This window comes from Lissotriton helveticus, chromosome 9, assembly GCF_964261635.1.
Source record: "Lissotriton helveticus chromosome 9, aLisHel1.1, whole genome shotgun sequence".
Classification (NCBI taxonomy): Eukaryota; Metazoa; Chordata; class Amphibia; order Caudata; family Salamandridae; genus Lissotriton; species Lissotriton helveticus.
In genome coordinates this window covers 520,844,052-520,870,940 of record NC_136070.1, presented here as the reverse complement: position 1 = coordinate 520,870,940, position 26,889 = coordinate 520,844,052, and the positions used below count along the sequence as shown (strand labels likewise).

General features: G+C 46.5%; 1 protein-coding gene across 1 annotated transcript in view; it reads left to right on the top strand.

Annotated features, from left to right (window-relative positions):
• Positions 1-1,140: 1,140 nt before the first annotated feature.
• Positions 1,141-26,889, top strand: part of CCDC198 (coiled-coil domain containing 198) — a 161,175-nt gene continuing 135,426 nt past the window's right edge. Inside the window, exon 1 of the mRNA XM_078662093.1 lies at positions 1,141-1,515. Within this exon, the coding sequence (XP_078518219.1) occupies positions 1,308-1,515 (208 nt within the window). The 5' untranslated portion in view covers positions 1,141-1,307. The remainder of the gene's footprint in view (positions 1,516-26,889) is intronic.

Sequence of the window (26,889 nt, the reverse complement as noted above, 5' to 3'; positions counted from 1 at the left end):
ACCTTTTATTTGCCCCTGACTCGTTTACTCCTCTCTCCTTATTTCCCCTCCTTGCCTTCTCCAAAGGTATTTCCTATGTCTGTGGGCTGCAGGGACATCACTGCAGGTCCCGTGCATGTGCAGAGAGCCTGAAGGGTAATACAAAGCCGGCTCCTAAGGGGCGGTCTCCTATGGGGTGGTCTTCTCTTTGGCGGTCTCCTATAGGGCGGTGAGGATGTGAAATGGCCCACCTCGCCAGAGCTTCAGGGAGGTTGTGCAGTCTTAGTGACACCCCACACCTATCATGGGCCAGCAGAAGAGAAGAGGGGGTTCAGATGAAAGACACTTGTGGTGAGGGGGTGATAATGGCCTTTCACACCTGTGCTCCAGCTTGGCAGCTCCCCTTCTCTCACCCCGATCAATTTGAATTGATTGTGTGCCCATAGCCTGCTCAAGCTAGCCCCACACATTAATGGACAAGACCAGCAAGGAACAGGTAAAGACTCTGCCAACCCCTTACCCACCCACCATCCCACCCCCGCTGGGGATATTAAGGAGACAAGAACATGTTTACCAATCCTACCCTGGGCAAAATGTTGCTGGAAATGGTTTCTCTTAACAGGCCAATCAATCAATCAATCAGGGTTTTATAGAGCGCACTACTCACCCGTGAGGGTCTCAAGGCGCTAAGGGTGGGGATACGGGCAGCTCCGTGGTCATCCGGAGAGCCAGGTCTTGAGGTCCTTTCTGAATAGGTGCAGTGTCTGGCCCTGTCCGATGCTGAGGGTAAGCAAAAATGCTGCACAACACGTCTACGTGTCTAAGTGATAGTGCTAAACAATTATTCTACATTATAGTTGTATATTTTTGTTATCATTCTTAAACAATTTCCCAATATGTGGTATGTCTGACAGAAAGTATCCACTCTAAATCACTAAATAATCCTGCCACTACCACAGGGTTATGGATTGCTAATTTGTTTCCTCCCATATACATTTCATGTGATCTCCCTTTGGAATTCACCCCCTCCCCATCCCCCTTTCAAGGCCGATGAAAGATTAATTTAATGTGCGTGTGTTCCCTTACTTCCCCTGCACTGATGTCTTTCTCAGGTGAATGTTTAACTGGCGTCATTGAGGAGTGCCCATGGGAACCAACACCGTGCCTTCAGCTGACCGCATGGTGAAGGCAGGCACTGGAGGGCACTGGGGAGAGAGTTCAGCAAAAAAACAGGAGCCCACCTTGAAAGTGACCTGGAAGACTCATGCCAAGACCGTGCAGGAGGCAAGAACTCTGTGAGCCATCTTTAAATGTCTTAGCGTCGGAAAATGGGTCTAGGCTATTCGAAGACGACTCACAAGCTGACGAAAGTGGCTCCGATGCAAACCCACGGGAACCACTCCACAGCGTGCCTCGCGGACAGTGGGATGTTGGAGACGAGAATCGCGCGCTCTCTTGACGTGCAGCAGATTCAATCCTCGTATGAACGACAGCTTCCGCCGCTGAGAGAAACTCTACATGGACGATGCTCAGCAGGTAGTACAAAAACAAAAAAAATCATGTCTGCGAAAAGTATTTCCTTCTGCAATTATGCTGTAGTTTTACTGGCCCTGTTAACACGTGGAAACAGTATTAAAGGACAGTCGTGATGGAAACCTTGGGGCTTATTTACAAGCCCCCTTGCGCCATTTCTGCGTCATTTCCCCCATGTAAAATCTGACGCAAAAGTGGTGCAAGGCGATTGTAAATCTGCCCCTTTGAATAACCTTACACATGCATAGTTTTTTTTAAGTTTCTAATTCTAGGGGAAAGTGTGTCTGTCAACACACATTTGTTCAGTAGTAAGGTTTGGGTTTTTTCAAGTACATTGCAAGCAAGTAAATATATTTAACATATTTGAAAGCACCAGGACCAATGGATATGTCTGTGGTACAGTCGTACACGTAGCATAAAAAGGTATCCTTTTCCAAATGCGTCTCGCACAGCATCTTTCACACATTCAGCCTCGTTTGGCGATGATACCGTGCTAACAATTGGCTGAACCGTTTTTTGATCCCTGCACCATTTAACTTTGAGCAGGGTTGCACTGGAACAGATATTAGACCTGGACACTGAAATAAAACTGCCCCCATTTGCGAATTGGATATTTAAAAAGTGCCTCACTTATGTAAATTGAGCAACTACCCAAAAAGCGCTCTGGTCCATTGATGTTGCCTTTTATGCCGTACCCACAATGCACCTTCTTCATTCCCTTAGTCTTATCTCCGTCATTTACAGAGCTGTTTAGGAAGTGCATTAGCCACCTCAGCAACATATTGGAAGCATTATACCAAGAGATGCTCGATGCATACAGATCGTCAGGTGCCTTAACCCCTTCAGAAGGTGCCTTGGCCACTTAAACCACCTTACCATGAGATACACCTACCACTCACATACAGCTTGTAAGATTCCTTGGTGGTCACTGTTCCTATTGTGGCCAACTCAGAGCAGCTGGGAGTTGACAGGTTCAAATCCTGTTGCTGAAAACTCATCCTTTCATTTTTCTAGGGTGAATAAAATACCACTGAGCTAGCTAGTTAGGTGTTTGCACAAAATATCAGTAAAAAATATCATGTGGACGAAATATTGCGTCAAGAATATCGAAGATCAAAATATTAGGAAGGTAAGTTTATGTGGGTAACCAGACATTAACTAAACTTATCTCAACATATGTTTTCCTTGACAAAATATGTATATATATCTTTTCAAGGTAAGTAGATGTGGAGTTAAGAATAGTAAATCTATACTTACCTCATTGCACTTACCTTCTCGATATTTTGGGCTTTGAAATTCATGCAACAGTATTCTGGCCTTTCGATATTTGTTTCCTCAATATTCTTTCAGACAACACATAGTCCCCATTAACATTGCTACTAAACGATATGGCTGTGGTAACAATGGTAAGTAGAAACACAAGTAAACAGTAAACTTTTATCACATACTAGCAGCCCATCCCGACGTTGTCCGGGTATGAATTGCTGCCAGCCAGTAGTATATTGTTTTGTAGGATTTCGTTTTGATAGCATTTCTTATCTGTGACAGGCCTATGAAACGCTCCGATTCACAGTGCACTGCTGATGCACTTAAGAGTGCGCGTTCAGTAGTGTGTGAATTCGAGTTTCCCTACTTTATTTTTCCTTGCAATATTATATAGCGCAAACTCGACAACATGGCATGAGCACAATTTACATTACAGAAGAACACATTCATTTGTGGTAGGCACGGGGAGACAAAGCGATTTGCCTGGAATCACAGGATGTTGAGCTGATGCCGAGATTCGAACATAGCTCCCCAGCTCTAAAGTTCGCAATTCTAGAACTTGTGGCGGGAGGTGTGTCTAAAAGTGCATGTCGGTGCTGGCCATCAATGAGAGAGACCTGTGTATTTTTCAAATCGGTGGTGAAAAAATATGAGTATGTTGCTGGAGATGTGGGCCGCCGTGACACCAATGTACTTACCGGGGAGGGTAAACACCCATTATTCCGCAACTTTCTTTCCGCATACCATTACTCCGCATACTTTCATTACGAAAGTACCATGACTCCGAAATGCCATTATAACGCATGGCATTACATTTTATATGCTTTTACCACGCATTCATTTACAACGAAATTCGTTGTAAATGCATGAATGGTAAAAGCATGTTTTTTTTAATGTTTGGATAAGGTAAGTATGGGTATAGGGTATATGTTTTGGGGTACTGAGGTATATGTTTTGGGGTGTTTGGGTATTTTAAGGGTTCAGATATAGTTTTGGGTTATGGGGTACAGGGGTAGTTTTAGGGTTTAGGGATAGGTATGGGTTTTGGGGTACAGGGGTATTTTCAGGGTTCAGGGCTAGGTTTGGGTTTTGGGGTATGGGGGTATTTTTAGGGTTCAGGGGTAGGTTTGGGTTTTGGGGTACAGGGGTATTTTAAGGGTTCAGGGCTAGGTTTGGGTTTTGTGGTACAGGGGAATTTTTAGGGTTCAGGGCTAGGTTTGGGTTTTTGGGTACAGGGGTAATTTAGGGTTCAGGGGTAGGTTTGGGTTTCGGGGTACAGGGTTATTTTTAATGGTTCAGGGCTAGGTTTGGGTTTTGGGGTACAGGGGTATTTTTAGGGTTCAGGGGCAGGTTTGGGTTTTGAGGTACAGGGGTATTTAGAGGGTTCAGGGCTAGGTTTGGGTTTTGGGGTACAGGGGTATTTTTAGGGTTTAGGTATAGGTTTGGGTTTTGGGTTACATGGTATATTTATAGGGTTAAGATGGGTTAGTGCTTAAGGGTGTTGGGGTATTTTAAGGAGTAAGGGTGGGTTATGATTATGGGGTGCAGGGGTATTTAAAGGGAGCAGGGTGTACACCCGGAGCTGGAATGTACAGAACCTGGGAAGAAAAAACAATGAAATATTGGGCACAACGCTCGCTTTTTTTTCCGTAATCCAGCGCCCCGCACACGCTCACACCCCCAGCACACGCCCACAGCACACGATATGAGACATGGCATGAAAGGCGGAACGTACCACACGCCCCCAGCGTTTGTCCTGCCCCAAGGACACACCCACAGCACAACTCAGACACGCCCACAAGGGACTACTTTGCTGGCACGGTTCTTTTACCTATTAAATGTATATGGTGGGCGTCTGCATAGCCCATGTCCTTCTGCTGCAACTGCCCTTTCCAACGCTGTATTGGGTGTTGTGATTGGTGCTGTGGTTCATGAGATTACCCGCCTCAAAGGTTTGGGCTCTCTCTTTATTATATTAGTATAGATATAGATAAGGGTCTTGTATAGGGGCATGTCGCCACTTAAGTCGCTAGAGTTTATACTCTGTATTTCCCTTGCAGCAAATCATACCCATGGTATAACTAACTAACTAACTAACTAACCTGAACATATTTTCAAGGTAAGGAGGTCTGACACAAGGGCCTGTCCTGACAAGTGTTTCTATCTCTTGGGGTAGCTCTTCTTGATGGCTGCCATTTTAGATAATAGAAAATAGATGCAGAGGACACGGGTGCGTAGCATATGCCTTGCCCTCTTCCTTTGATGTCTCCTAGAATTAGACTAGAGATCCTCTCACCTAATTTATTTTAAAAAAATGCAACTCAGCAAGTGAGGTGGTGATTAGGAGCAGCATTCATACTAGGGCTGGGCCTATTAGAATTCGGCCTGGTATGAATAATGCTAGTACATTTTAATTACACTGGAGTTCTGGGGTAATCAGAGTAATTTTTGTAATTTCGTGTTACATGACCCCTGAAAGTTACACGTTTGCAGAATTTGGGGCAAAAATGAATTCTCAAGAGCATAGGAACAGAGTGTGAGCAGTTGCTGTCTGCTTTGGTTTCTGTTCTGCTGCACTTAGCTCTAGTTTGTTAGTGTGAAATGCTTCCACAGGTTCATTTTGGATGAGAGGGTGCATTTTGAGCTCAGAAAATAGCGTTAAATGCAAGCTTAAACTCATCAAATAATTCTGCGTAATCTCGCATACCTATAATTTTACGTAATTACACCCACCCCTAATACCTGGTGTCATTTTATGAAATATTTATTTGCACTGGCAGCATATGGCCAGATGCTGTTTGGTCAACTTAGGACAGAGGGAAGAAAGCAATGCTGTCTCTACACGGTAGCTCTGGGAAAATGTCAGGCAGATGATGCAGTCTTGAGGTGATTTCAATCTCAGAAAATATTGTGTGGACTGCAGTGAGTACCAGAAACAATTTCAGTGGCCTGAAGACCCCCCCCCCCCCGCCTAAGATCTGAATGTGACTTAGGGTCTTCTGCATGTTCGATAGCCGCTGGCCCCAAGAAAAGGGTAAATAGCAGCAGTGTGCGAGAGCCTGGCCGAGGGGCTATCTTGCACTTGACAACAGCAATGCAGACAGTGATATGATTGTTATATGTCTTCTCTCTTTCTCTAGCTTAAGGGGAGATGTGGGAAAGCCCCCACTGTGGCTTCTCCAGTGGTCATCCCATGTGTGTGTGGAACTCCCCCATCAAAGGTATGAGCACCCTATGTTGGCTATCCAGAAAGAGAATTGGTATTTGGGCATTTTGCCAATTCTTTCCTTCCCTTTTCCTCAATGGTTTGATGACAAATCATTTTTCCCATCCTAAATTCCAGTATGGTAGAGGGGAGGGCAGAGGCAGGAGGCAAGGGGAAGAGAGGTAGAGAAAGAATCAGGAAGATAACAGGCCTGCCAACTTCAACAAAAACCTCACTGTCTGACGAGGGACTGGGGCCCTGGAGGAGTCGGGGCCTCATGCCGAGAGGTACCAAAGAGGCACTTTTGCCCCCAACCTGGCCCCAAGGCCCGCTTCTAAAAAAAAGTAAACGTTTTCTGAGGCTTTTTATGATGTCCTGGAGTGTTTTCACACCCATTAATGGACATCAGCAGTTGAAAACGAGCTGAAAACCACTGTTAACAGTGGCTTTCAGCTCGTTTTCCCTGCCACCATGTGATATCGGCTCTTCACCAGGTGACCGTGTGATGGTAGCACATATCATGTGTCACACGGTGTCACCATGTGAGTCGGCAGGTGTGAGATGAAGAGAGAACAATGGAGAGATGCAAAAGGAGACATAATATCTTGGGAAGATCAAAGAAAAGGGGTGAGGCACGACATTGGGTAAGTAGGTGGCCTGTATTGGTGTTTAGTCACTGGCCTATGGGGATTAATACCTTATTTTCACTGGGATTCATGGCATCCATGCCATTGTTCATTTCATTACCAGTGAAGTGTGCCATTACAGCTGTCGACTACCATGGCATGCCCATTACTGGATGTCTTATTAAATGTCCTCCTAAACTTGTACAATCAAAACATCATTGAAGCAGTGGGCTCCTTTGGCTTTTCCCAGCTCATCAATTGAACAGCTCACTCACAAGGACATTGACTTCACCAAATTTGTGAAGATCACTGAACTCCTTACCAGCTCCACTTCTAATTTCACACAATAACTTCAGGAGACACTTTCAAAATACAGTACATCTCTAACTTAGATACTCTTTACTACCTTTTCACCCAGAAGTCTAATCTTACGAAGACCAGTTAATATTTCACAGATAAACAACATCAACTGAAACATCAAGGCAGAGCACTGGGAAAAACACATTGACCTGAGCTTTAAAGGCACTTTCAACAGTCGAACAGTATTCATCAAAAAATTAAATAACTCGTTGAAACAAACAGTTTTCTCAGTGAATTTCAGTTGGGTTTCAGACCCCTCAGGGACACAGAGTCAGCAGGGGTAAATATCAGGGAAGAACTTCTCAGTACCCAGGACCAAGTCATACTGTACATTTTGACATTACTAGACCTCTCAGACACATTTGACACCGTCAACCACAGGGTCCTCGTTGTAAGACCATCTCATTCGGCTGACATCAAAGTTATATTTCTACCTAAGTTTAACACCTTATTATATCTTTTTTTTATTAATGCACTACAAAATCTAGTACACAGAAATAATAACATCCAAGCATCACTCAGAATGATATTATCAACTGAAGGAATCCATCAACAACTCACTGTGATAGAAAAGGGTTAAAGCATCGGTGAAGAGTTTGTGAGATGAGGTGTGATGTGGTCAAGTTGTTTCGAGACCAGATGATGCAGGATGCTTATGGACTCTCTGATGTTTGGATATTGATTTTTTAGGGACTCCAGTGTCAAGACTATTGCAATAGTGCAGTTAAATAAACCATTACTAAAGAGCAGGGGATTTTTTTCAATCTTCCTTTAAACATTAGAGGATTTTTTTTATCGAAACATTTAAACACTTTGGTTAGGGAAAAAAAGAAAATGCATTTCAAACGATATCTTCTTGGTCTGGCTGGATTAGCAATTACCCCATCACTGTGTGAGTTGTGTCAGTCAGTCAACATACTTTATTCGATTTCATTAAAAATCATAAAAGATATAAGATATAAAACATGTATATACATTTAAAAATGTATTAAAACTTGTGTTATAATCAGTACATTGGGTAATAATCAATACAGTTTGTGAGTTGTGACATACTGCACTGCCTTACAGAACCTGACAGGTAGTCAGCAGCTCTCCCATTATACCTCGAGTTTGCACCGCACAAGCAAGTGATTACAGCCCTTTTGCTTCAAAGACCCACCCATCCAGATCCAGCCAATCAATTGCTGCCTGAGCTTCAGGTGGGATTTGAGCATGGGCATTGATGCATTCAGTACTCCCGCTGACAGGATAAGTTTGAGAGTAGGGAACAGGCACAGTGCTGTCTGCTACTGCCTTGTAGTCATTATATAAAGATGTTCAAGCAAAATCCCAAACACAGCCACAAAAGTGGTTCATTGTCCCACAAATCTGCTGCACACACTGACCTGTTAGAGTAGACCAACCCATCCGGCCCTGCAATATGACACTTTAGTTAGTACATGCCTTGTAAACAGCACAGCAGAAGGGAAACAACCCTTACGATGCGGTCATAACACCGCAGTACCGTTACAACGCAAATTTTAGAACGCAAGTCGTTACCACAACTTGCGCTGGAGGGCGCTCAAGACTAAGGAATAGTGTGATTTACTATTCCAACACCTTCCCTACTGTACGTAGGCTGGAGTTGGAATAGTAAATCATACTATTTCTAAGTCCAGCACCCTACAGCGCAAGTCGTGGTAACGACTTGCGTTGTAAAAGCTGCGTTGTGATGGTACTGCGGTGTTATGTACCGCGTGGTACCATCATACACCCACAGCAGAACAATTTTGTGGCAAGTGAGTGTACAGCTATGTTCTCCGTCTGTGTGCAGAATGTGTTAATGATACTGTACCGGGGCTTTACAATCAGGGCCGCAGGAATTATGTGGCACTGGAGGGTCAAATTATGTGGCAGGGTTGAATAAATTGTGCAGCAAGACAAGGCAAATTAGGCGACATTTTGTGATAGTATTCCTTTATTATTTGGTCATTTTTAAACTTGTTAACACTGTCTGGACATTAGCTGTACTTCATTAGTACCCGTTTAATACCCAAATATAGCAATAATCTACAGAAAAGTGACCAGTCAACCTCGGCAAAGGTCCTTCCACTGCACAGCAACACATGTCGTTGCATTTTAACTAACTTTTGAATCATTTTAGTTAAAAACAATTTTTTTTGTTAAAGTCTGCACATTATGCTGCAGATGATGGATTTTGTGACAAATGTGGCAAATATATAATCATGCAAAACTCAACGCACAATTGCATAATTCTACTGGCCCTAATTATAATGAACAGAGCGCACCAGAGCAAAATGGTGCTGTGCATCTGTTGCAACTGAAATTGGGCGCCTTTATGCTTATGCATTAACTCAGTTAGATGCACTGACGGACCACGCTGAGCAGCACCTGCAGGACCTGCTGCCCCTGTCCAAGGCAGGGCGTGTCACAGTGGTGTTGCAAGCACTTGAACTACATCACACCTATCTCTAGGCCAAGGACAGAATCCCAAAGAGGGACATTATTTCTCCCTTCTCAGTGCATCTTCAGATAGTTCATCTGTTGCTTCTGGCATTGTTCTAGTAAATAAAAGTTATTTAGCATCCCAGTTTCTTTTTCCAAGCGTTGTTAATATTAGCCTATTAGCTGTGAGGTTTTACATCTGCTATTGAAATTCTGTTTTTGCCCTTGAACTGCTTAAACCTTGACTGCCTACAAGAAAAATGCTGAACAAGTCTGCAAGTGCCACTGTGACATATTACAACTCCATTTATTCCTGGCATTTTAGATAACAGCATGTTGCATGGTGGGACTTATGCTTTCTGTTATGGGCTCAAAACTCCATTACGAAAGGTGCTGTTGACTAAAATGCGAAGAATGGGCAAATGTTTTATACTTGGCATGGAGCCACTTGTCAGCTACATTTTTCAAATATTATTAAGTACATTTCAAAAACTGCTGTTACACATGCAAAACCAAAATTAAACTCTGCTCACATATTTTGTGAGGGTTCACTAGTTCATCCACAACATGCAATAAAATAAACATTGGCAATGTGAATCGTTTTGTCTTTTTTGTTGTGGAATGTTTTATACTGAGCTTTACAATATCACAAACGTGGAAGAGCAGCAGCACCGCAGACTTCTCTAACACAACAATTAAGTAATGGACAGGTGGTTGTAGTAGTAGGCAGATCACATGATTCTCTCACACATACAGGACAGGTACAGCACATGTGGCTAGTACACTAAAGAAGGAGTCAGAGCAGTTAAACACCTGCTCTATGTTGTTTTAAACAGACATACACATACAAGAGTATAACATCCCTGGAAGAAAGAGCCAAACATCTTATGAAATTAACATACATTCTTGCAAATCAACACCTACCTAGTGTTGCATGCTTCACCAATGGGTTCCACAACTAGCAATGGGAAGCATTTGAAAGTAGTATTGTTCTGTTGATGCTATGGCTACAATGCGAAGAATGGCCTTTGGGTAAGGCTATGTCTCTTATGTCGAAATTTAGCATTGTTGAGTTGGAAGATGGCTTACAGAGAGGAGCTCTCCCAGGAAGCACCAGGCTAGAGATCACTATCCATTGAAAATACCCAATTGAGCCTGCCTTTCTACACCCTCTCAGAAAGATATGGAACAATGATGAAGAAAGGACACTTTTGCACCAAATTAGATGCCGGCTGATGGGAATATTGCGGCAAACCTACCAGCCCTCTTTGGAGGACATTCTGCATGGGGCAGTGATGAGGAGAGCTGCCAGGCAACGCCGTACACAAGAAGGACAAGCATGAGTTAAGTTGTGCTCAGAGAGTACCGTAAAAAGTGGGCTCAGACAGTGACCTGGCTGATGCCGACTACCCTAGTTCCTTCAAACAGAAACCCGACCTCCCACATGGACCTCACTGAGCTAAAACAAGCACAATACACTTCCAATCTCAATGTCTCTGGCCTCTTCATCAATATGGTTCATTCTCCCGCTACACACATCGGAACCACCACATTTCCCCCCTCTTGTGGCATGAGAACTCCCCACTGACTGACCAAACACAGCCCACAGCCAAATAGAAAATAAACTTGATGCACTTGCTGAAGAAATTGCTTGCATTAAAAAGGATATCCTGACCCACACCAAGTTTTTATGCAAACCCAACTCTATGCCAGGAAATATGATTTCTCATAGAGGATTTCCAAGTGAAAGTAGGCACACCTACTGGACTTCCATCCCCCTTGGTCACCTATTGCATAGACCCCACCAAGCCCTCAACCCTCTATCCCAGTGATCTTCAAACTTTATTTAGGCCCCCCTAAGCAAAAAGGTTTTATGGGTTGCCCCCTCCGCTGCCCCCCGCCCCCCACCACCACCACCTGAGGAAAATTTCTGGAAGGTTAGTCTCTGCATCATCAACAGTCATCCCCACATGCATATTACAGGTCATATCTGGCAAATAAAATTAAACATAATAAGAGTGATTAGCAAACTGAAGATCTTAATTACATTCTGCTGAGAGCTGGTATTGGATTTTTGTGGTTAGAGCGTCCTGCATATTTATGGCTGAAGTGGGGAATCAATCAGTCAATCCATTAGCATTTGAAAGCAGGTCTTGAGTTTCTTTCTGAGGTCCACCAAGGAGGGTGTCCTGAGGGAAGGGAGGGGCACTGGGTGGTGGGAGGAGGGAAGCAGAACGAATGGGCCAAGAAAGAAGCAGAAAATAGCAAAAGAGAGGCCATGAAATAAGCAGAAAAGGCAAAAAGAGGGCAAGAAACGAGCAGAAAAAGCTAATAGAGGGCAAGAAAAAAGCAGAAAAGGCAGAAACAGGGGGCACAAAATGAGCAGAAAAGGCAACAAGACAGTAAGAAACGATCAGAGAAAGCACAAACAGAGGGAAGAAATGAACAGAGCAGGCACAAACAGAGGGCAAAAAATGAGTAAAGAAGGTGTAGGAAGGTGGACTATGGTTGCCCCCAACTTTTTGCCTAGTGATTAGCTGGTTTTTTACTTAGTTGGTCTGGGATCCTGCTGTTCAGGCCCCCAGGCTAATTGCTCTCTCCTTAAAATGGACTCCATGTACCTTAGGTACATACCAATGCACTCTAGGTGCATTACCAATTGGAACTGGTTCACCTTGTTGGCCCCTGTAATAGTGTACCCTAGGTACCCAGGGCATAGGTGTATCCAAGGCCTACCAGGGGCTGAAGCATGTATTATGCCACCCCTGGCCTGGCCTCCATATTTGACACAACTGGCTGATCACTCAGCTGGGGTAAGTTGGTGTAATCACCTCTTACTTAGGTATAGTATATCTATATCTACCTTATATATGGACACATGTTAACCTATCAGTCACTCCTATGGCAGGCCTTAACAATCCTGGAGGCAGAGTGCTTGGTTTCATGTGAGATGGTGCTCTGGCATGAGCTGAGCCTGTCTGCAGCTTTCGGAACAATGTCCTTTAGCTGTTTCCAGATATTGCCATACCATATACTCTTAAGTGCATTATGAACCTCGCGGTTAAATGCTATCTTTGGTTTGGCTTTATCAAAACATGTTGAGTAAGGTGTCATACGAATTGGAATACTACCCCCTCGCCAATTCTGGCGACGGGGGTAGCATTCCACCCTTCTAGAGGGACACAACATGTACCTAACCTGAAACCCGGGTAAAGTTAAACATGAGCCTCAGCATCACAAAATGGATGCTGCCACCACAGACACAAGTCTGACCTCCTGCTGCTGGGAGTCCTTCCAGCTTGGGAGGCTTGGACAAAGGGTTTCCTGTCAGGGGAGGTACTTGCACCACCCCAGACAGGATTTTGCGTAGTGGGTTAGGGAGGGCTGAATAGAATGAGACATGCCTGGGGCACACAAGGTGTCCCTGTGCATATGCCAGTTCAAACCGGTGCTGGGGCTCTCCAGCCCCAGTCCTGGCGCAAAACTGGACAAAGGAAAGGAATTGTTACCACCCCCCCTTCCTGGTCCCACCCAGAGGAGGTAATCCGGCCCCTAGATTTGGAATAAGAGTAGGAGCTGTGTACCAAGACTTCAGATCATCCTGAACTCGACTTGAGACTAAGAAGAAGACTGGACTTCGACATTCTGCTGCACAGAAGACTGAAGAGCATCTCCCTTGTGGCCAAGGAGTGGCCACTCTGTGAACACAGGTACCATCCAGCAACTCGACGTCTGTTTTGCTGCCGCCTCCCGCCTCCCGCCTCCCGCCTCCCGCCGGAGCCCAGAGCCCAACAAGACCTGGATTCCCAGACATCTCCAAGCCCGATCCACAGTTCCTGAAAAGAAGAGACCCGTGGAGGCATCGAGAGACGTGGGACCGGCCATCTTAAAAGACCCCCGAGAAGCTAACTGCTCAGCACCCAAGGCATCCTCAATGCTGTGCTTTGGGGTTTGAGGAGCCCCACCACCGAGCAGCATCTGCACCGAAGATCAGCCCCCAGCATCTCCATGATCTGCTTGGGGCCCTTTTGCATTTTGCCACTCTACGCGTCATCCCAGTTACTGGCCAGTTGGCTAGTGGCCATCTTGGCGACAAAATCTACAATCAACACCACTGGTCTCGTTGCTCCAGACTGGCCCTCGGTCCTGTAAAAAGGAGCAGCCCCTCTGACCTTGCTGGTCCGAGTAACAAGCTTTCTTCAACTCCTGCGTGACTTGCTTTTGCCAAGGCCTGTTTGCTTCAATCAAGTTGCCGACACCGCCATCAGCGAGAGCCTGCGTGGGACAGCTCGTGATCGACTCCTGGACATCGCTGACCTCTTCGTGTCCACGTGGCTGCAGAGACAAGCTTCCTTTCTTCACCTGTTGGCACCCGACATCGCCTGGTTCCCTCCTGGTTCCATGGTAGTCACTGGCTAGTGACTTTGAACATTGTCCCCTCTGCTTTCAGATCTTCACCTCTTCAGATCCACCCTTGGATCCACCGGAACTCTTGTAGATCGACTGCCTGCAGCATCTTCATCTTCAGGCTCCATTGAACTACACGACGAAACCCAACGCACTTTGAACCCTATGCACCCGCTTCCTGTGGGTGAGGTAACGCTGGCACTCCAGTGCTCCTGTTGAGAGAAACATCTCTAGTATCTAGGTTTTAAGTTGTTAGGTTCTGGTCATCCGGAAGACTCCCTTTGCAGTAACTTTGTAACTTTTACGCACCATTGACTTTTCATTGGTGCATGCGTGTGCTTTTAGCGCTGCAGCCGAATCCCGCGGGCTACTCCCGTCCTAACTGCTGTTAGCCCAGTGTAGTCCCAGCGATTCTGAAGGCCCTAGGCCTTACCACTGTTCGTATAGCGGTTCTTATACCACTATTTTAGTATATGGTTTGAGTGGTCTCAGGGCCTATCCATATTGTGCAACTTTTGTATATTTAAACACTGTTTTGTTTTAACGCATTTGCTTCTGTGCTCATAAAGAGTATAGGGGGTACTTGTAGTAAATAAATATATATATATTTTCAATATATATCTGTGTGGTGTCCTTTCATTTGGTATTCAAGGAGAGTGTATATGGTAAAACAGCTTGCTTCACATGCCTTTACAGAGTTCAGCTCAAGACTGCTTTGTCCATGCTACCACTAGGATAGCTGGTCTATAAGGTTGACTTACAACCAATCATCATAAGGGTTGCTTGGCATGGTACAAGGTGATCACTAGAACTAGTGAGCATCATATACCAGGCCAACTTCTCACATTGGTGAGCAGCGGTTGGGATTTGAGCTTGCTGTTGTTTTACCATTGCAATCTTTGAAAATATCATTTGAAAGATCATACAGGTACCTTTAGGTACAAAACAAGACTAGTATACTTAAGCTCTACTGAACTTAGTTGTTGTAGAGGAAAGGGATTAGCACACCCTGACTACAACTAACTAGATAGGTTTAGTAGGTACACGCCAGTGTAGGTAGATTGCAACACATCCACCCACATTAGAGCAATGTCTGGAGCAGAGGGGTCCACTGGACCTGTCCCTGTTGAGAGTGACCCTCCAAGGGCACCATCCAAATTTGCTATGTTAAACTTTAAAGAGATGAGGCAGCTGTCTACCGTAAGAGGTCTCAAGACGGGTCCAGCCCCTACCACAACCCACCCCAGAGAGCTTTTAGACCAATCTAAAGCTCTAAAGACGTCTAAACCAGACCCCTCAGGGAAGGTAGAAGGAGGCTCTCCCACTGAAGATGATAACACTGATGTCCCTGTCCCTAATGTCCAGGATTCTGATGAAGTTCAGAATGAGACTCAGCCTGAGAATGAGAATGAGGATGAGGATGAGGAAGATGAGGACAGTGATTCTGATGATGGTAGAAATAGTCAGGTGCCAGCCAGCAGGCTTAGCCCGGCTAACTTAAGACTATTTGGGACTGATACTGGGTCCAACCCACTCAGACCCCCAGGTGGACTTAACCAGGAGTCTGGGAGGAGGAGGAATCACTCAGGTGACTCTGACAACTCCCATGCTTCTAGAGGTTATCATGGTCACTCCAGGAGGAGGATGGCAACTCCCCAGAGGAGGGAACATGAGGCCAAAATGAGGGATGTATGACGTTACAACGCATACTTTTACCACGCATACCTTTACAACGCGGTATTTACAACGAATACCGTTACAACGCATAGCGCTTAGAGGTGCTGGATAGTGGTAAGTATAATTTTCTATTCCAACTCCAGTCCCCGTGGACACTAGGGAATGTGTTGGATAGAAAATTAAACTTATTACTTACTCTAGAGCACCCCCAACGCAATGCGTTGTAATGGTATGCGTGGTAATACTTGCGTTGTAATGGTAGTGCGTTGTAAAAATGTTGTTGTAAACGTTGCATACCCAAAATGAGAGAGGCTGAGCTTAGTCAGAAGCCAGTGGAGCGGCTAGCGCTTACTCCTTTAACCCTGCATTTACACTGCCAGAGTTTATCAGCTGTTTTTAAAACTGTGATAACTGTGTGTTTTGTGTGAAGCAACCCTTTTTAACCTCGTTTGGAAACAATTGATTTAAAAATTGTTTTTACTTAGAACATTTGCACAATTGATAGTGAATTTTTCACCGTTACCTACCTGACACCCCATCCCTGGTCCGCCGCGGGAAGTCCCGTTAGTTGTGGAGGGAGACACGGGTCGTCTAGAATATCGCCGCCATCTTAGGAGTGGTGGGAGTGCAGGGACGCGCTCTAGCACTCTCAGGGACACGAGCCTACATAGGCAGAACTCGAACGGAGGCGCTTCATTAGTCAGAAGCCAGTGGAGCGGCTAGCGCTTACTCCTTTATTCCTGCATTTACGCTGCCAGAGTTTATCAGCTGTTTTTAAAACTGTGATAACTGTGTGTTTTGTGTGAAGCTTCCCTTTTTAACCTCGTTTGGAAAAAATTGATTTAAAAATTGGTTTTACTTAGAACATTTGCACAATTGTTAGCGAATTTTGCACTGTTACCTACCTGACACCCCATCCCTGGTCCGCCGCGGGAAGTCCCGTTAGTTGCGGAGTGAGACACGGGTCGTCTAGAATATCGCCGCCATCTTAGGAGTGGTGGGAGTGCAGGGACGTGCTCTAGCACTCTCAGGGACACGAGCCTACATAGCCCTATGCTCTACCGGAAGAGCAGCGGACGAGCGCAGCGGTAGCGCCGGCATCGCGCCTAAGGCAAGCCTGTCTGGGCCCGTCCGCGCCGGACCCGCGCCTAGCGCTGGAAACTATGCCCATTTTCAGGGATTGCGCTACTCAAAAGCTGAGCTGCTTAGGCTGGACCAACATCTCTGCAGTCATCTGGTAAGAGTAAACCCTGATGATTTCCCTCTGACCCCTAGCTGTACCACATGTGGTTTCCAGCCCCTCATCAATCCCCCTCTCTCACTACATGTCTTGACCGACCCGCACCTGATTACTAGGGAGGATATGGTCCCTGACAATCATCTGCGGACTAATAACCATAGAAACGGATCTAAGTCTCCGTTTAATAGAAATAGAATCTTAAAATGTATCTTGCTGAACACCAGGTCTATGCCTAAGCATAAACATGAAATCGAAGGTCTGATCATTGACCACACGGTCGATCTAATGTTCCTCACAGAGACCTGGGCCTCTGATGCCTCTGGTCCGGATTGGAACGCTGCTACTCCTGATGGTTACAGTGTGGAATATGTAAACAGATCAGGAGCAGTGGGTGGGGGAGTTGCTATAATCCACAAATCCCACCTAAAAGTTTTTGCTCTCCCCCAACAGGACTTAGAAGCTGAAGCCATGACTTTCAGAATTAAAGACAATAACTGTCTGATATTCTCAGGACTGCTCCTGTACCGCCCCCCTGGTCCTAGAGCTCCTTTCAATGGAGCACTACACACTTTTTTAGTAATTACCTCTGATTCAGCAACATACCCTATGCTAGGTGATTTTAACTACCATCTCAAAGCGAATAACGACTCCGACTCAGCCACACTACTTGATAATTTTCTTAGTTTTGGCATGAGCCAGCTAATTTCGATGCCCACACACTCAGCAGGGCATACCCTCAATAGGATTTTTACCAATAATAACCATATTAAAATCACCTTGATTCTCCCTGTACCCTGGTCTGACCATAGCACTATCTTTTTTAATCTGCAGCTGAAAAATTTTGTAAATCATTGTAGAAACCTTACGCTCCCTGTAAAAACTTGTCCCTGGAAAAAGCTTTAACCCAATCTCTTGGCTACCGCACTTGCCAGAAATCCGCCGGATTTCGAATCTGGCAATAGCGAAGATGGAGCAACTAAATTCCACAATTGGAACAGTCATGTAGTTGATGAACTGGCCCCTATGGAAACAAAAAAGCCGAGAAGGCGTCTCACCACTGCACAATGGTACTCTGCTGATGTGAAAGCAATAAAAATTAAATGTAGGCGATTGGAGCGGCTCTGGCGCTCTGATTACAGCCAGGAAAACAAATTAGAATACACCAATGCCCTGCAGGAGTACAAGCTAACAATTGTGCATGCAAAATCGACCTACTTTACTAAAAAAATCCAATACTCCTCCAATACTTTCAGGGAATTATTTAAAACTGTCACCCATCTAGCAAAGAGCCCTCGAGATGTGGTCTTTAGTCCTGACCAGAACTTTGTTAGTGGTATCGCTACCTTCTTCCAACTGAAAGTTCAGACAGTGTATGACGATCTTAGCACTCTAGCAGTAGACACAACCACAATGAGTATTGATAACACCATCTCAACTGCTTCCTGCTATTCTAGCTTCCCTCCGTTAAAGGAGAAGCAAGTCTGTGAGCTACTCACACAGATGAAGTCTGGGTCCCACTTAGATCCCTGTCCTCCCTATGTACTGCATATGGTTCCTGAGACCATTACAGCTGTCTTGACACCCCTGTTAAATAAGATCATCCACCTAGGTGAATTTCCTAGCAGTTGGAAGAAAGCCTGCTTTCGGCCCATTCTCAAGAAGGATACTCTTGATCCTTCTGAACCTAAGCACTACTGTCCCATATCCTGTCTGCCCCTACCAGCCAAGATTCTGGAAAAGGCCATGAATCAGGAAATAATGAGATATATGGATGAAAATAAGTTGTTAGACCCATCACAGCACGGATTTAGACCCTCTTACTCTACAGAGTCCGCTCTCATCATAGCTACGGAAGAATTACGTAAGACCATGGATGAGGGTGGCCGAACGGCCCTGATCTTATTAGACATTACAGCGGACTTCGACACTGTAAACCATTCCGTTCTGTTAAAGAGACTAGCAACTCTAGGTTTCACCGGCACTGCTTTGGCTCTTGTAACATCCTTCTTAGGCACCCGAATTTAACAAGTGCATTGGAATGGCCTACAATTCGACTAATTTTCTCTTCCGGGAGGGGTTCCTCAGGGCTCGGCACTCTCGCCCACGTTATTTAATTTATATGTTACACCTCTAGCTGCCCTGATTAGATCCTATGGCATGCGTTTAGTGTCCTACGCTGACGACACACAAATTGTAGTGTCGATTTCCCAATCAATTGAGGCTACAGCGGAGTGTTTCAGGAACTGCCTCGTAGGGGTAAAAAACTGGATGAGCCACAATTTCCTTAAATTAAACACGAATAAGACCGAAGTTATAGAGTTCGGTCATACACCATCCGTCTGGAGTGACCTATGGTGGCCACCAGAGGCAGGGTCCTGTCCCAGCCCAGTAGACAAGGTTAGGAATCTTGGTTTTCTGCTGGATAAAGATTTATCCTGCAGGGCACAAATCAACCAGGTGACATCGGCCTGATTCTTTAATATCAAGATGCTCAGAAAAATCTTGCCTTACATCCCGTCCATGTTAAAAAAGACAGTAATGGGAGCCCTGGTAATGTCCCGAGTGGACTATTGTAATTCACTCTACCTGAGATCAGGAGAAAAACAACTGACCAAACTGCAGGCAATTCAGAATGCCGCTGCTAGGGTCCTGTTGAACCTCCCAAAGCGACACCCAACGTCCAAAGTTATACGGGAACTTCATTGGCTCCCAGTCAGACGCAGAATACAGTTTACGGCTCTCTGCCTGGTCCACAGGTCCTTACATGGGAAGGGACCTGACGACCTCGCTAAACTCCTGCCCCGCTACGAACCCTCACGCGTTCTGAGGTCAGCCAACCTGAACCTAGTATGTCAGCCTAAAATCAGAAGAGTTCGATGGGTTGGAAAATCGTTTTCCTATCAAGCTGCAAAATTATGGAACTCGCTGCCCCCCACGCTTCGTGCACAAGCGTCCAAACTCAGTTTCAGGAAGGCTTTAAAAACCTGGCTTTTTACCCTGCCCTTATGTGCTCTCATCTGCTCTTCTGTACTATAGCGCCAAGACGCCGCGGCATTCGAGCGCTTTATAAACACTTCAGTCAGTCAGTCAGTCAGAAGCAAGAATTAGAAGTTGCCCTGGCCCAAGAGAAACTTGCTAGAGCAAGACAGCCTAGAGAGAGTGGATTAGGATCCACTGGTGGCATCATTATCCCTAAGGATAAAGACAGGTCCTATGACAATAGACACCTGAGTAAGATTGTGCCCCCCTACAAAGCTGGGGATGACATCCACAAATGGATAACTGCACTTGAGAGGGCCTGCAGAGTACAGCAGATCCCTCAGGAGCAGTGGGCAGCAATCTTGTGGCTCTCCTTTGAAGGTAGAGGCCTAGACAGACTCCTCACAGTTAGTGATGAGGATTCTAGAAACTACCTGGTCCTGAAGAGTGCTCTGGTTGATGGGTTAGGCTTAACCACTGAACAGTACAGGTTGATGTTCAGAGAGACCCAGAAGACACAGACTCGGGACTGGTCGGAATTTGTTGAATGTGCCACTAAGGCTCTGGAGGGCTGGTTGCTGGGAAGTAAGGTTACAGACTATACAGGATTGTATAATTTAATTATGAGAGAGCAAATCTTAAATAATTGTCAAAACCAGCTTCTACATCAGCACCTGGTGGACTCTGATCTGACCTCTCCACAAGAATTGGGTAGGAGGGCAGACAAATGGGTCAGAACCAGGATCAGGCCTAAGAACCGGGTTGGTGACCAAAAGAAAGAGACTACCAAGCCTCAAGAGAAAGGTGGGGATAAATCCAAAGAGAAGACTTCCCCAGGGCCCCAAAACTCCAATGAGGGGGGTGGGTCCCAAAATACTGCCATGCCTGCAAACAGGTAGGACATTGGAAAACTGACAGCAGTTGCCCAAAGGCCAACAATAAGGAGAACATACCCCCAAGTAATACTCCCAAACCTCCTGTTACTATTAGTAGTAATCCCCCAGGTGGTGGGAGTGCCCCCAAGAATGTGGTTGGGTTTACTTTGGGATCACAGGGGAACTCTGGCCTAGCCAGATCCCCTACCACAGCAACTCTTGTCTGTGAAAATGGCATGGGGTTTGCCAACTTCACTGCTTGTCCCAACACTTTGGGCAGGTACAGACAGGAGCCCCACATCAATGGCCAGAAAGTTGAGGCCTACAGAGACACAGGGGCTAGTGTCACCATGGTGATTGATCACCTAGTCCCCTCTGCTCAACTTGTACCTGGATTCACTTACCAAGTGATCAACATTGATGGAGTGCAGAGAAGTCATCCCATGGCAGTAGTCAATCTTAGTTGGGGAGATGTCACTGGCCCCAAGAGAGTGGCAGTGTCTAACAACCTACCTGTAGATTGCTTACTGGGGAATGACTTAGAAATCTCAGCCTGGGCTGAGGTGGAACAGGAAACCCATTCTAGAATGATAGGCCTTCCCAGAAAGGTTAGTGGGGCTGTAACCGTTGCAGCCCCAGTCCAAGCAGATTTCCTCCCTGAGGAGCCACAGCCCAGTCTCAGACAGACTTCCCTGAAAAGGTTGGCAGGGCTGTGACAGTCACAGCCCACACCCAAACTGAGTGCCTCCCTGAAAAGGTTGGTAGGTCTGTAATGGTCTCAGCCCAAACTCAGACAGATTTTAGTGAGGTGAAGCCTGAAACAATGGATCACTCCACTCAGACAGAGAGCATTGGGGCGGAAGAAAAGTCTCCCTCCCACCAGACAGTAGGTGAGAGTCAGCCTCCTCAGGGAACTGACCCTACCCCTTGTGAAGGAACTGCCCCAGAGGTAGTCAGGCCTAGCCTGGCAGAACCTCTGATGTCAGTGGACACTTCCAAGGTGGGACCCAGTCTGGAGCAGGTAAACGGCCCCTCTCTACCCTGCCTCCCTAAGCACAGGGCTGTGGAGGACAGGGAGGCCAGTGGACCCCAAAGGGCCCACTGTTCCCAGGAACCCCCCATCAGCAGATTAGTGGCACCAAAACTAGCAGCCCTAGCCAGGTGAGAGTTCTTGAAAGTCCTGAGGGATCCCCCTTAAAAGTAGTTAGGGACCTCCCCCAGAGGGACTCTGTTGGGCACAGCCAAACCTGGGACTTAAAAACCTCAAACCGGACCTGTCCATCCAGTAAGCCCACAAACGGGACCCAGCCTCCAGCTTTAGGTAGCCAGAGGTTGACCCTGAGAGCACAGTGCAACTCAGTCAAGGAAAGAAAGGCACACCTGGAGGAGAGTGACTTGAGGAAGCTGAGTCCTACAGAGGAATCTCACTTCAATACTCCATCTCAACACCAGCCTTTTACTTTGCCAAAACGCACCACAGGTAGAGATTCCCAATGGTGGAGACCCTCTGATACCCTTAGGGTGAGGGATTGCTTAGTGGACCATGAGACAGGGGGTAACCAAGCCAGAGCTGGTACTTCCTTAAATGGCCACTTAGGCAATATAGGCTTACCTTGTCAAGGATAGCCTTATCTCCTTTCCTTTGGGGGGGGGGGGGGGGGGGGTTGTGTAGGAAGGTGGATATCTGACTATGGTTGCCCCCAACTTTTTGCCTAGTGTTTAGCTGGTTTTTGACTTAGTTGGCCTGGGATCCTGCTGTTCAGGCCCCCAGGCTAATTGCTCTCTCCTTAAAAAGGACTCCATGTACCTTAGGTACCTAACAATGCACTCTAGGTGCATTACCAATTGGAACTGCTTCACCTTGTTTGCCCCTGTAATAGTGTACCCTAGGTACCCAGGGCATAGGTGTATCCAAGGCCTACCAGGAGCTGAAGCATGTATTATGCCACCCCTGGCCTGGCCTCCATATTTGACACAACTGGCTGATCACTCAGCTGGGGTAAGTTGGTGTAATCACCTCTTACTTAGGTATAGTATATCTATATCTACCTTATATATGGACACATGTTAACCTATCAGTCACTCCTATGGCAGGCCTTAACAATCCTGGAGGCAGAGTGCTTGGTTTCATGTGAGATGGTGCTCTGGCATGAGCTGAGCCTGTCTGCAGCTTTCGGAACAATGTCCTTTAGCTGTTTTCAGATATTGCCATACCATATACTCTTAAGTGCATTATGAACCTCGCGGTTAAATGCTATCTTTGGTTTGGCTTTATCAAAACATGTCGAGTAAGGTGTCATACGAATTGGAATACTACCCCCTCACCAATTCTGGCGACGGGGGTAGCATTCCACCCTTCTAGAGGGACACGACATGTACTTAACCTGAAACCCGGGTAAAGTTAAACATGAGCCTCAACATCACAAAATGGATGCTGCCACCACAGACACAAGTCTGACCTCCTGCTGCTGGGAGTCCTTCCAGCTTGGGAGGCTTGGACAAAGGGTTTCCTGTCAGGGGAGGTGCTTGCACCACCCCAGACAGGATTTTGTGTAGTGGGTTAGGGAGGGCTGAATAGAATGAGACATGCCTGGGGCGCACAAGGTGTCCCTGTGCATATGCCAGTTCAAACCGGTGCTGGGGCTCTCCAGCCCCAGTCCTGGCGCAAAACTGGACAAAGGATAGGGGGTGTAACCACCCCCCTTCCTGGTCCCACCCAGAGGAGGGACCTAGCAGGTAATCCGTCTCCTAGATTTGGAATAAGAGTAGGAGCTGTGTCCCAAGACTTCAGATCATCCTGAACTCGACTTGAAACTAAGAAGAAGACTGGACTTCGACATTCTGCTGCACAGAAGACTGAAGAGCATCTCCCTTGTGGCCAAGGAGTGGCCACCCTGTGAACACAGGTACCATCCAGCAACTCGACGTCTGCTTTGCCGCCGCCTCCCGCCAGAGCCCGAGCCCAGAGCCCGACAAGACCTGGATTCCCAGACATCTCCAAGCCCGATCCACAGTCCCTGAAAAGAAGAGACCAGTGGAGGCATCGAGAGACGTGGGACCGGCCATCTTGAAAGACCCCTGAGAAGCTGACTGCGCAGCACCCAAGGCATCCTCAACGCTGTGCTTTGGGGTTTGAGAAGCCCCACCATCGAGCAGCATCTGCACTGAAGATCAGCCCCCCAGCATCTCCACGATCTGCGTGGGGCCCTTTTGCATTTTGCCACTCGTCGCGTCATCCCGGTTACTGGCCCGTTGGCTAGTGGACATCTTGGCGATGAAATCTACAATCAACACCGCTGGTCTGGTTGCTCCAGACTGGCCCTCGCTCCTGTAAAAAGGAGTAGCCTCTCTGACCTTGCTGGTCCGAGTAACAAGCTTTCTTCAACTCCTGCGTGACTTGCTTTTGCCCAGGCCTGTTTGCTTCAATCAAGTTGCCGACACCGCCATCAGCGAGAGCCTGCATGGGACAGCTCGTGATCGACTCCTGGACGTCGCTGACCTCTTCGTGTCCACGTGGCTGCAGAAACAAGCTTACTTTCTTCACCTGTTGGTACCCGACATCGCCTGGTTCCCTCCTGGTTCCATGGTAGTCACTGGCTAGTGACTTTGAACATTGTCCCCTCTGCTTTCAGGTCTTCACCTCTTCAGATCCACCCTTGGATCCACCGGAACTCTTGTAGATCGACTGCCTGCAGCATCTTCAACTTCAGGCTCCATTGAACTACACGACGAAACCCAACGCACTTTGAACCCTATGCACCCGCTTCCTGTGGGTGCGGTAACGCTGGCACTCCAGTGCTCCTGTTGAGAGAAACATCTCTAGTGTCTAGGTTTTAAGTTGTTAGGTTCTGGTCCATCCGGAAGACTCCCTTTGCAGTAACTTTGTAACTTTTACGCACCATTGACATGGTACATGCGTGTGCTTTTAGTGCTGCACCCGAATCCCGCGGGCTTCTCCCGTCCTAACTGCTGTTAGCCCAGTGTAGTCCCAGCGATTCTGAAGGCCCTAGGCCTTACCACTGTTCGTATAGCGGTTCTTATACCACTATTTTAGTATATGGTTTGAGTGGCCACCAGGGCCTATCCATATTGTGCAACTTTTGTATATTTAAACACTGTTTTGTTTTAACGCATTTGCTTCTGTGTTCATAAAGAGTATAGGGGGTACTTGTAGTAAATAAATATATATATATATTTTCAATATATATCTGTGTGGTGTCCTTTCATTTGGTATTCAAGGAGAGTGTATATGGTAAAACAGCTTGCTTCACATGCCTTTACAGAGTTTAGCCTAAGACTGCTTTGTCCATGCTACCACTAGGATAGCTGGTCTATAAGGTTGACTTACAACCAATCATCATAAGGGTTGCTTGGCATGGTACAAGGTGATCACTAGAACTAGTGAGCATCATATACCAGGCCAACTTCTCACAGAAGGCACAAACAGAGGTCAAGACATGAGCAGAAAAAAGCTAAACAGAGGGCAGTAAATGAGAAGAAAAGGCAAAAAGAGGGCAAGAAACAAGCAAAAATTGAGGGAAAGATACAAGAAGAAAAGGCAAAGAGAGGGTATGAAATTAGCAAAGAAGGCAGAAACAGAAGGCGAGAAACGAGCAGAAAAGGCAAAAAGAGGGCAAGAAACGATCAGATAAAGCACAAACAGAGGGAAAGGAACTAGGAGAGTAGGCACAAACAGAAGTCAAGAAACAAGCAGAAAAAAGCAAACAAGAGGCCAGGAAACAAGCAGAAAAAAGCAAATCAGAGGGCAGGAAATGAGCAGGAAAGTCAAAAAGAGGGCAAGAAACTAGTAGAGAAGGCACAAACAGGGGGCAAGAAATGAGTAGGGAAGGCACAAACAGAGGGTAAGAAATGAGTGGAAAAACGCTTAACAGAGAGCAAGAACAAAACAAAACCGATGGTAGGAAACAAGCAGAAACAAGCTAATCAGAGGGCAGGAAATGAGCAGGAAAAAGCAAAAAAGCCAAAAAGAGGGCAAGAAACAAGCAGAAAAGGCACAAACACAGGGCAAGAAACAAGCAGAGAAGGCACAAACAGAGGGCAAGACCAAAGCAGAAAAGCCCAGTCAAACCATCCATCTGCAGCTGACTCCAAAGCCCTCTTATATAAATGATTGGTGCATTTGCAACTTTTTCAGAAGCGGCTGAGGCTTATCTGCAATTACTTTCTATCTTTCGTCCAGAGAACCAGCAAGGCAGTAAAAGCCAATAGCGATGGTACTAGCAGGAATCAGGAGGTGAAGGGTAGCACCCACGAGAGAAAAGGCAGCAAGCAGAAAATAAAAGGCAGCAAACTGGAGGTAAATAGCAGCAAGCAGGAATCAAAAGGCAGCAAACAGGAGGTGAAAGGCAGCAGTGGAGAACTGCCACAGACAGCAAATTAGTTGGATTCTGGAGATTTATGAAGCTAAAATTTGCAGCAATTCCATCTCCTTCAGTGCTGCTCTCGCTGTGATTGGTGCAGCGTCATAGCTCAAGGGACAGGGACACAATTGGCTGCTCTGTTGGTATCCTCCATTGAGAGAGCTCCATTGGAATTAAGTGAAAAACAAAAGGAAACTAATGTACTTTCGACACTGGAAAGTATACAAGGGAATGTGAAATGTTCGGGTGAAGTGTGTGGCCCCCAGAAATTATGCTGCACCTCCCAGTTTGAAGATCAATCCTTTATCCCCTTTTAAAGTGTTTTCACTTAGCGAATCATACTGCTCAATAGCACCCCGAAGGACCTCCAAGCCCCTATCCAGAATCCTGGTAACCATTGGTATGAACAGAATCCCTCAAACAAACAGAGTTCCCACCCCCCCGCTCAATACACCACTATCCAAACACTCCACTCTCTAAACAATAATCCTGACTATCTATTCTACTTGCTACTTGCGCGGCCGCGCCGGAGGCGCGCCAAAGGCAAGCCCGTCTGCACCCGTCAGCGCCTGGACCGTGCCCAGCGCCAGAACCCCTGGACCCCGAAGCCGCCACAACACCAGACTGCACTACGACTCCAGCACCCTCCCCGGACGAGATCACTCCTGCTCCCAGGCCACCCCGAAGCGCACCCAAGGGCCCTTCTCCTGCCGGAACTGCAGCTTCACCAGCATCGGGCCGCCAAACCATCAACCAGAGAACCCAACCACCTCCGATGCATCCTCCTCAACAACCGCTCTGCTCGCAAGCACGCCATCGAACTCTGGGACCTCCTAGACTCAACCACCCCGATGTCGCCTTCCTGACGGAGACCTGGCTGAACACCACCTCGGCACCAAACATCGCCATAGACATC